The 11967-nt window shown below is 34.9% G+C and overlaps 1 protein-coding gene across 2 annotated transcripts; it reads right to left on the bottom strand.

Annotated features, from left to right (window-relative positions):
* Window positions 1-1606: 1606 nt before the first annotated feature.
* Window positions 1607-10753, bottom strand: LOC102618071 (rRNA (cytosine-C(5))-methyltransferase NOP2C). 2 transcript variants are annotated; one of them, XM_006484839.4, is made up of 14 exons: window positions 10203-10752; window positions 10013-10131; window positions 9750-9844; window positions 9451-9659; window positions 8340-8487; window positions 7741-7878; window positions 7325-7387; window positions 6708-6829; window positions 5573-5810; window positions 5103-5314; window positions 4418-4518; window positions 3671-3752; window positions 3398-3459; window positions 1607-1987 (listed from the first exon to the last, which is right to left on the bottom strand). In XM_006484839.4, exons 1-14 carry the CDS (start codon window positions 10287-10289, stop codon window positions 1879-1881), a joined length of 1785 nt encoding a protein of 594 aa, XP_006484902.1. In that variant the 5' UTR covers window positions 10290-10752; the 3' UTR covers window positions 1607-1878. The 2 variants fall into 2 exon arrangements, with proteins under 2 accessions (XP_006484902.1, XP_006484903.1); XM_006484840.4 differs by lacking the exon at window positions 7741-7878 and having other exon boundaries at window positions 10203-10753.
* Window positions 10754-11967: the final 1214 nt, after the last annotated feature.

The raw sequence follows: 11967 nt of genomic DNA on the forward strand, positions 1-11967 counted from the left end.
ATTGGAGCTCTCTGCTAAAGAGTTTGGCTATCATCAACAAGGACTGCTCCAAGTCCCATACGATGCTAATTGCTTGAAGAAGATGGTCCATATTATTTCCAGGGAGAAGCAATATTCTTGAAGATAATTATTATTAGAATCTGCATCCTCTCGTGGCTCAATTATTTTCTAAACTTGGTATGAGATTTATGACACATGTCATTTAAGTCTGGGTTTAATCAATATTAAATACTCTTAAAACTAATTTATATATTAGGTGAGAATATTATGATGTGTTATGATATTATATTATATATGTATTAGACCCACACTTATGTGTAGGTAATGGCCAGGCAAATGCATTGGCTCCAACTTTGACTTTTCGGATTAATGATCTACATTGGTGGAAAACTACTCACAGCTCTTTCTTGTTCAATTTGCATTCATGCTTAGCTTTTTCTTTATATTTGCGTGTATTGTTTGAGTATCTTTGTTGTTTGATTAAGGAAGGCTCATTATGTTCACTTAGGGATGGCAATGATACCTGCAAACTTGCCCAAATCTGTCCACTGTGGGTAATTTTACAAGTTGTGGGCGGATTTTGTATTAGAAATTGAAATCCACACTATGTTGCTGGTAGGTTCAGTATTAATTAAATATCCGATAAATACCCGCATGAATATCCTCCAAACCTGTAGTTTTTTTCCAAATATTTTTAATGTAATTTTAATTGAAAAAAATAATTAAATCTAAAAAAATATATAAATTAAATAAATGTAAAGTGCAAACATGTCACATGTTGTGTGTGCAAGTTGCAACTCATAACCTAATCTAAAGGAAATCTAAATTATTTCTTTTTCATCAGTGAGCAGTGCCAATAGGCGCAAAACCTAACCTTCCAAATTATTTCTCTTTCACCCATGAGCAACAGCCATACACCCATTTCTCTTTCACCTATGAGTTGCAACCGCACACCCATGAATTTTTCATGGCATTTGTTTTTATTTTTTATGAATTTATATATTTTATACTTAAATTTGAGAATTTGTGTTAGATTGATGTTGAAATTTTAATTTTTTATTTACATTGATTAAGTTTAGAATTGAATATGTTATGTGGAACTTTAATTTATTAATATAAATTTATATATTGAATATTTGTGATTTAAAATGTGAGAATCCGTAAAAAATTCGTAATATCATTACGGGTTTAGTAATTGTCAAAACCCACAGCGAATAAATTTTCTTAAAAAACTAAAACCTACAGTAGGTATAGACTGGGATTTGATAATTTAAATTTTGTATGGATGGAGATTTAGTAATAGAGCGACGCCCATTACCATCCTATTCACTAATTAGGTAAACTTCTTTTTCATTTTTAATTAACAAAATTTACATTGTGCCATTGTGACTTTCTTAAAAAAAAAAGACAAAAAGTTTGGGCCTATATTTAAGGTTAGCCCGACTAGAATGTTCTCAGGTAAGCCCAAGTCTAGCCCAGCCCAGCCAGGGTCTTTGCTCGGCCAGGCCGGGCCCAGGCTCTTTTTCCAAGCTTTCAAGCCCGTTTTTATCATTATCATTGTAATTCCACCTAATGAGCACTGAGAGTAATTAGACTTCGCATTAAGTGGTAGGTGGAAGCAAATTGCGCAAGAAATTTTTATGCAAAAAATGATACGATAGTAGACTAAACTGTTTTGGTCATCTTCTTCATGATTCCAAAGTCTCACTATCACTTTTTTTGTTTTTTTGGGGTCTAAATAAAATATTGTACAATGTAAAAGTATATTTCTACGTTACTATATTTCTTCATACATTACAAAAATAATGGTAAAAAATGACATCTACTTTGAGAATATTTTGCTGACACTGCTTCAACCAATTACTACAGTGGCCAGAGTCAAGCGGGGCCAACGGTAAACTTGGCTATGAAAAATCCGATTGTATCGAGTGGAGACGAGGGATCAAACCTTTGAACTAATTCTTCCTCCCCAGGTTTTAACCACTCCCTGTAGAGTTGAGTAATTGCAACAAAGTGATCATACATATGTAAGGAACACAGCTTAAATAGCAGAATATGATTCAGTTCAAGGCATTATTAGTTAACTGTTCATTCTTGATCGCCAATTGCCATCAGCATGCTCCCACAGATATACCAAAACTTACAACTCCATCTTGTGTTTTATCATAAAAACATCTATTGCTTTAATGTACTCCAAGGTACTTTCTTAAGAAAGGTAACAGAATGAAAAAATATGTGCTAAACGAATTTTAAATGAATAGAAATTAAGTCGTGCAGCATCAAAATTAATTGACATTATCAATGTTCAGAAATTCAAACATCTACCAAACAGAAAATGTAATAACTACGGTTAAGGGTAGGGATGGCAATGGGGAGGGAAGGGGAGGGGACCGATCTCCCCGTACCCATCCCCGATATTTTGTGTATGTCCCCGTCCCCTCCCCGTCCTCGTCAGAATTACTTGAGAGAATCCCCATCCCCTCCCCGAATAACAACAGGAGATCCCCGAGGGTCCCCGATCCCCGAATAACTAATACATTTTTTTTCAATTTTGAGTTAATCATATTAAAATAAAAAATTCAAATAAAAATAAAGTTTGAAATATATCTTACATTAATATCTATTACAAAAGTTACATACATTAAATTAGTAAGTAAGGCAACATGCACGAAATACAAACTTCTTTTACAAACTATCATGAACAAATTAATAGTTTAATACAAAATTATTACAAATAAAATCGAATTTAGATTCAAAATTAACTTTTTCAATGGTGGCGTGGGCACTTTATAAATGTGGACTATTCCCTTTACAACACAATAGTTAAATCGGAGCAAATCAAAAATAAATATTAGATTAGATTAGATTAGATTAGATATTAAAATTGTGATTCGCTATGGGCAATTATAACATCTAAAAATAAATAAAAAAATAGATTTAAGTTTAAAATATTTAAAGAATATTAAAATTAAAAAAAATGTTTGACTAATAGAATCTACTCGATCTTTTTAATGTCCTAAATAAAAATTTAGGACTTTAATTAGTTAATTAGGCATAAAAGTTTAATAATATAAATATTTTGATATTTTTTATTTGTACCAATATTTATAATTTTATAATTTAAATTTTAATATTTATTTACTAGTAATTTTAAAAAATTAAAATGGGAAAATGGGTAGGGGATGGGGATTCCACCTCATCCCCGTCCCCTCCCCGAATAAGAAATTGGGTAAAAAAATTTCCCCGTCCCCTCCCCGAATAAGAAATTGGGTATGAAATTATCCCCATACCCTCCCCGAATGGGGAAAATCCTCGAGGGTACCCGTCCCCGTGGGGATTTTTGCCATCCCTAGTTAAGGGCATGAAAAATGGCATGAGACTTGAAAGAAGCACTTACTCAACATATCCATCAGGAAATTCATAGCGACCAACAAGACCGGGTCCTCCAATTCTTGGATGCTGAAATATAGGAGTGAACTCAACAACATGATCAAAAAACAAATGTGAACCAATTAAAAAAATTTTAAAAAGACCAATGTTGAACAAGAAATTCAAAATATATTCTCATTTCCTTCATCTTCAACATCGCACATTCCATAAGCCCTTAGGCGCACTGCACAACATAGGATGTTGAGAATATAGCACTCTTATTAGAAAATAAAAAATGTACCTGTGGTGCTAACGAGAGGAACTTGTATCTGTCTAAAGCATACCGTACCAATGCTTCATTCTCTCCAGGGTTAATTGTACATCTAGCAAGAGAAGAACAGTGAAATTAACATTTCAGTTTAATGTCAGATATGACAACAAAATCACAGTAGAAAATTGTCCTCCAAGATAAACATACATATCCAAAGACACAATCTTGATAAATATGGCAATTCAATTTTATGAAATTGAAAAAAAAAAAAGATAATAATGGTAGTACTCGGTAACAACATGCTTATATTTGCAGAGGACACTTGAACAAGCATATATCCAGACCTATTATTTATCTTTTATATTTCCATATTATACTATTAAACTCTGAATTGTAAAATCACAAATATAGGTGCATGATGCATCTTATTAACTTGGCATCTACTCCTCTGCACAGATGTACCCTGGTGTAATTTCAACATGACCTATAATATACATATAATTTCAGCATGAACTCAAGTAATTGGTTTGAGAGACAGCAATTCATATTTATCCATTCGACAATTGATATATGAACAAAGGAGAGAAGCAGAAGATACATAGCAGAAACTAGAAGTTGTGTTCACGTGATAAAATATCATATAATCAAACTAATAATGCAAGCAACTCTTTATCAGACTGAAGCAAAATTTACAGAGAGCCATACAAGCATAAATGCAATTGTATCTATACATGCTACATGCCTATATGATAAATAAGAGAGTGCATGGGTACCAACGTTGAATAGACAATAATTCCACCAGGGCGAACTAATTGAACAGCCTGGTCAAACATTCTCCTCTGATACTTCCCATGGTTTCTTAAAGACTGTATTGTTTCCTGGAAAAGAAGACAATTGTATCAATTTCCTTCCCATAAAAATAAATTTTATGCAATTAAAAAAAAAAAAAAAAGAAGAAAGTTATCAAACTAACAATTATCATGCACATAATGCAATGTGTCAACTTTGAATACTACTATGGATATAGCTCCAACTTTTGAGCTGAGTGGTTGCTCATAATGGTATTGGAACCGGTTGACCAAATGCTCTCATGTTCAAATACTCCACATATTAATTAAACAATTAAGCGGCATATGTGTTTGTTGTTAATTTTTTAGTTCGATCCATGTGCATTTCAAGTGAGGAACAAATCAAAGCAAAATAATGTTATTCTCGTCTTACATGTTAGCATAATCTTTTGGGTGAAGTCGTAACTCAACGTAATAGTAAAATGCAAAGATTGATGGTAAGCACAATAATAATATCTCAAAATTATCAAATACCAAAAAAATAAGCACTAGAAAGAGAGAACAAGAAGCAATTATCTTCCAAGGCAGATCAATCAGGAGGCAAACGGATTTCATTAGGGTGTAGAACTCATATAAAACAAGAGGTCAAAGAAGTATCAATTGGGGTTTCCTACCTCTGCAGCAAACAGTCGAGGTCTCAATCCAAGAGCAGAACAGGGAGCATCAAGAAGGACTCGATCAAAGCTGTTAGGACTAAAACCTTTTGAATTCTCAGCCCTACCACCAAGGCATTGATTTCTTCCTGGGCCATTCCGCATTCTCCGCATGTTCTTCCTAGTGTCAGCCTTGCTAACGTAAGTTCTCTCAACCCCTTTCTCATTGCTTACTAAAATATTGAAAATTAGAGATGATATTGTAGTTCGTAAAGCAAGGATCATTTTGTTCCCCACACAATATGCATATTCAGTATACTTTATATGATAGGACAAAACAAAGTAGCCCACTTTCATTTGGCATTTACAAAACAAAGCAGAACTCGTCATGCATAATTTAGTGCTTTCTTCTGTTTAAGGAACATAAAAAATAATAATAATAATAAAAAAGAGGAACGTATAGAATCAAAGTATAAGAAGGATTCATCTACCTTTTTCTTTGCAACTTTTATCACCATTCAACCCTTCAGCAGCAATAGATGGCACTTCCTTGTGTAATTTCATCGAATCAGAAGTTTGAGAAGTTATGTAATTATTATCCTTGCTGTTACACATGTTGGGCTCATCATTGGACTCATTTTTCCGACGAACAGCTTTGAGTGCATCTAGTTTATATGTTGTTATGCATTTCAAGCCCATTTCAGCAGCCAATTTCTGAATATCCATCACCTGTTAATACAAAGAGATTGAATGCCTGATCTCACTAGAATGAAATAAACTGGGAACTAAATCATCATATACAACTTTCTAGACTGGACAATGAGTTAAAGGAACCAAAGAATGACACAATTTACACAGAAAATGTAGGGTAGATGAGGTAGCATGTCTAGAAACCAATCATTGATGACCTAAGCCCCACATATTGCAGACACTCTTATGGACCAAACTATAGAATAACAACTTCTGTATCTGTCCTTTTCCCTAGACAATAATTCAAAGTCAGTTGAGTCATTATCAACAAAGGTTTTGACTTGTACTGACGTCAAAGGGCTTCACCACCTGGATTAGACATTATATTCAATCCAGAAAAGTGCAAATCGTTTGCTAAAACAAGATGATAGATGTTGAAAGACTACAACAAAAAGGAAGAAATAGGCCATGTGCTACCTTAATTAAAAAATAGTATTCCATGACCATGTATAGCAATTTGCAGAAAATCTGCTTGGTCTTGTTGGGAAGCGTGGATACTGAGTCAAAGATATTCAAAAAGTACTTTTTATGATTGAGACCTTGTCACTTGTCAGTAAAGCCTCTAAAGGATAGTTTCATGATCTTATCAGTAATGGAAGTGATATCTTAATCCAAATTGGGGGCATCTAGCTTTGCAGAATCAATAAGTGGCCAAATTCGTATACAGTGAGGCATCTAAATAATTGTTGCTTAAGCATATATAATTCAGCCCCAAAAAGACTCAACAGATCATCACAACTCAATAAGGTAAGACACACCAAGTCATGTCTCCTTTTAATCTATTGATAGCCGATAGATTTATGCTAGCAGAATAAGCAAGATGGTTCATATTATGTAAAATGAATCAAATTCTCATTCAGGAGTAGTAAAATTTACCTTATTATGAGATCGATCAACTGCAACAACCTCGCCTTCATCCCTCAGGAGGCTAGCAATTGCAGTTGTTTTACCTCCGGGTGCTGCACACATGTCTAATATCCGTTCACCTTTTTGAGGATCTAAGGCAAACAAGAAAGTGAAAATGATGAAGATGTCAAATAAATCTTTTACCAGATATGCAAAACAAATGTGCATGGGACACAGAGTAATGTCATCTAGTTCGAGTGTAGATGTTTAATCATTGCACAATCCAACCAAAAAAAATTAGGTTGGACATGATTCCAAATAGATTTTTCAAAGCCAAATTTGTTAGTGGCAAATAAGGTAGATGGCATAAGTTGGAGTTAGAAATCAGCATCTGCTTCCAAAGCCTGCATAATGCACTGCCTCAGTCGACAACCACACGAAGAGTAAAACTTTCTTTATCATAGTTGTCTTCATTGAATACCTCACATTTCAAATCATATATGCTAATTATTATGCAATCGGTAGTACTTACCAGAATTGACAACACTGAACCGAACCACATATCAAATTATAAATGAAGCAAAATTCTGAAAACTAGATATTTCAAGATTCTAGGGGGGAAACCCCACTTGTGATAACTCACATACCTAGGGCGTGAGCAGTTACAATACTTGGCAGGTTTTGAAGAAATATTTCCCCCTCAAGCACATCTGAGAACCAGTTAAAAGAAAAAAAAGAGTAAGAGATCTTCAAACATCAAAAAGCATGTAAAAAACCGTAAACATGTTTCATATCAAAGAAGCAGATTTTTCAGAGGCAAATAGTTACAACCCACACTCACGCGCAAAAGCAATTCAAATTCTTCCAAACCTAAAGTCTTTACGTAAATTCATCTAGAATTACCAAGACCAAAAATTACAAACAAAATACTTAAAAAGTTATATATTCACTTTAAAAATATGCATAAGCAAGATGCCTTTGCTTGACATTATGCTGCTAACAACATAAATGAAAACATAATTCCATTTTTAGTTGTAAAAGCTACCACTGATCATAACTATACCATAAAATGACAGCAGTTGAAATATTCTATTATGCATGTCCACAGCAATTCCTTCTGAAGCACGGAAGATCCCAGCCCTTGACATCATTGCTGTCCCTTGGCCAATATACAGGCCACTACGTTCAAAATAATAAGGATCTGTAACATTATAATAGCATCGCTCAGTATTCAAAAGATTTTCACAGAGTTACAATGAAAAAAGAAAACGAAAGCAGCAATTAAACATAAAACACATCTAAAAGAATTATCACTGTAGTTGAAAGATAATTCATGGTAAATCAAACTTAACACTTTGCATTAAGTCATGCACCGAACATCAAAGCTCTATCTCTTTATGATTCTCATGGCTAAGGTCCCATTAATACGGCAGAGACACTACTGTAAGAAACCAAAGCCATTTAAAATGTACCAATGCCGTAAGTAACAAGAAAGGAATCAAAATGTTATACCAATAAAACAAAGAAGTTAACTAATCTCATCTGGCTTTCATATTAAGTTTCATGAAAAGTTTTGTTCAATAACTAAAGATCAAAGAATAGAAACAGAAAAGTTTTTTCAAAGACACTGAATCAACTTTGAGGAATAAATATCCTTCTTGCCTGTCTGTGATCCCTGTAAAACTGTCCCGCGTGTTATACCAAGACCCCATCCACCATCAAGTGTGGGTTGCTCAACAGCAACTGACACTGCAACTACATCTCCTTTCTCAACATGGGAACTACAGGCCATCACACCCGGAACGTATACCTACAGTAAGATTAACGAAATAAAAGAGAAAAATGAATATATAGTCATTATTACTTCAATTGTCTACAGAACAATAAGAGGTAATCCCATAAAGAAGAACCAATAGACCTTTAAAACTAACTTCTTATTGCAGTGAAACTTCTATGAAACCCAACAAATCCCCAACCTCACAAACAACACATGCTCGCACACATCAGTAATAAAACATAAAACATCACAAAAGCCGCAATGCATAAAGAATCCAGATTAAACAGAAATCCCGGTTCCAATTACTAGTGACTATTACAACTTAGCATCAAAAAACGACAAAAGAAATAATGAAAGGGAAAGAAGTTGAGGAATTAACAAAATTCTTCACCATCTGCACAACTTCATCAGCTTTCATAAGTGTAAAGAATTGATGCTTTTGACGCACTGATGATTGTAATTTATCTATTATCCTCCTCCCCATTCCCTCCCTCTTCACCACAACCCCCCCCCCCCCCCCCCCCCCAACCCCAACAAAAAAAAAAAAATCAACCCAAACACCAAACACACCACAACAGGGTGGGGGGCAACGCGAATGAGTATGCAGGCATATATGAGTCGTGTGCATTCTTATGCAACCGTTAAAATCTATTCATTTCCCACTAGACAATGCACAGAAACTGTCTGCAGACTAGCAGCCAACACAAATATTTCAAAAAAAGATTATTTTTGATGATTCTCACAGAAGGAAATAGCCAATAATTACAAATTAGAGAAGCACGGAGTTTTCGCAGAAGAAATCTAACAAAGTAAGATAGGAAATAAGAGTAAAGAATATATAGAAATAATAATATTCATAGACACTAGCAAAAATCCCTACAGAAAGTGGAAGAAGCGCGGTAGAACCCGTAAGAACAAAAAGAAGTGATAAAACAAGCAAAAATGAAAAACATAAAAATCCTGAGACAGCAGATGAAAAGCTGAAAATCGGCGAACCTGAGCTCCCCGAAGAACTGCTTCAGCGCATTTCCTACTTACAATCACCTCCTTTGGCGGTTTGTCAGGTTCATAACCATAATCTATCGTATGCGGCCCTGAACCTTTAACAAATACAACATATTCTAAGCCAGGAATCTGAGACTCAGAAATTGTTCCATTCTGTAACCTTCCCTTCACAGAACTCGCCACATCTGCTTCACTGCTCCCTATCACCCACCACTTTGTTGTTACAATTTATCCATTCTTAATTCACACTAATATTGAAAAAAAAAATCTTTTTAGCTTCACAGCATTACCAGAATTCTGTATTATTGCCAGTAGTTTCTGAATAACATCATCAGTAGTTGTCTTGAGCGTGTTCACACGAATACAAGAGTAACACGATGGACGCCTAATTATAACATGAAACTAAAACTAATTCAATAACAATGTCTAATCAACAAGGATATCAACTAAAATGCAGGTCTTAACAATAAGTTCAGAAGCAATGTTCATTCATACTTACGCAAGCAAAAACTAAACTCAAAAGTAGAAATGAGAAAACAAAAAGAAAGCGTACGTTAGGGCTTTAGAAATGCGAGAGAAGTGATCAGCTCCGTAAGCTCTGATGAAGTATTCTTCCACTTGAGGATTCCAGCGCAGTAGCGGACTGTAACTGTACCGCCCCGATAGATCCATCTGTACAAAATAATAAATAATAAATAAGAAAATTACGTTAAATTTAATACGGAGAGTGAAAGAGAAGGGACCTTAGGCGTAGGGTTTTGGAGAGTGAGAAAGCTTCTGCGAAAGGTTTTGAGAAGGCAGAGGCAGAGGCAGTCCCTCGCTTTCTTCATTCAAAGCGAGGCCGGTTCAGTTTTCCGTGCTTTGGTTGGACGACTCATTAGCGATGAGAAGTTTCGTTGGGTCTGGGCTGGGCTGGGCTCGGTTTGAGCCCTTTACTGGATTAAAAGAGCGAGAATGGATCTCGCAAAAGATGGGGTGGAATAAGAAGTAAAACGACGTGGGTATAGAAACACTCTGGAACAAGTTGCAAGTGTAAATATTGAAAAACACCTCATTGTCACGGGGTGATAGTTTTGCGCAGCAAGTTCCCGTGCGGCACTTGAGCGACCTTAGCGTGTGAGTCGCCAAGTAAGCCTAGATTACTCCCTAAACAAGCCAAGCACATACACTTGGAGAAAATGTTAAGGAAAGTAAGAGTGGAATGGTCAAAGATGATTGTATTACACTTTGAATAATTACAAGAGTATTTGTATAAGAGAGCTTGAGAGCTAGTGTGCTAGGTGTGTTGTGTGGGTGTGTTGGTGGTTGTGAGAATGAGGGTTGCTCACCCATATTTATAGGGGGTGGAATGCCTAATTCTAGAGAATTCTATTACAAGTGGCAAAACACTAAGGGACCCAAGTGGTGAGTCCTAGAAAGTTCTAGTGAATGGATAATATGTAGAGAGTTCTAGACCTTTGGGCCTTGGTGGGGGTTTTGCTAAGTGCACCCCAGCTAGTTAGTTGTCTTGGTGGCCCAATTTCTAAGTTAACCCCCACTTCTAAGTGTATCCACCTTGAGTGCCAAGCGAGCCCGCGACATCATGCTGCCTTCTGGAAAAAAATTCAGGTGTTTAGCAAATCAACGAATAATGGAGTATACACCAATAAGTACTCAATATTATTTTCCCTTCATCTCAGTTGCCGCCTTATGTCAATATTCCGAGAATATTTATGTTAATTTTAATTTATTATAAATTTATAGGCAATGAACATATTAATATAGTAAATAGTACAATGCAAACAAGTTGTTCACTGAGATCGCAACAAATTAGGAAAGATAAAGAATAGTGTCACAATTATCTAAGCGCGTATGAATTTTTATAGATCTTACGTCCTGTGTTTGTTAGTAGTAGAGTATGGTAATAATTTTTTTTTTTTTGGTATTTCGAATTATTAATCATCGGTTATCTACTTAAATTTTATTCCTCTGATCAAATAAATATTATATTAAAGAATGTTTTATTAAAAATCTAATATTAAACCAAATCTTATAAAAGTCACTTCAGTACAAGATTAGACCAAATCCAATGCCACTTCCTTCCTATTGAAATGAATGAATTCAGAAGAGAAATGTTCAGAATTTCTTAGGGATTGAAGCTGTTCGATGACACTGATGATACGCATCATTGATTAGTTTGAGTATAAAAATTTCAAAATGGGGGGGATGACAAGACAATATTTGAAAAAAGGTGCAAGAGTTTATTCAATCCAAGCAAACGATTTGCGAAAGTGCATGCGCATGGATCATGCATTTGCTTTGGCAATTGTATATTAGGGGGACAAAACAAAAGCAAAAGGACAGATAAAAAAATTTGTTCTCTCTAGATTTTCCATGCTTCAAAATCTTTTTCTTCCTCGAAGAAACAAGCAATCCTTGAAATATTATATTTTAAAAAAATGGGTGGATTAAAGATAAGTTCTTGATGTTGGAACAAACCTAACGTGATCGCGAGTTGGGAATTTCACC

This window comes from Citrus sinensis, chromosome 4, assembly GCF_022201045.2.
Source record: "Citrus sinensis cultivar Valencia sweet orange chromosome 4, DVS_A1.0, whole genome shotgun sequence".
Taxonomy (NCBI): Eukaryota; Viridiplantae; Streptophyta; class Magnoliopsida; order Sapindales; family Rutaceae; genus Citrus; species Citrus sinensis.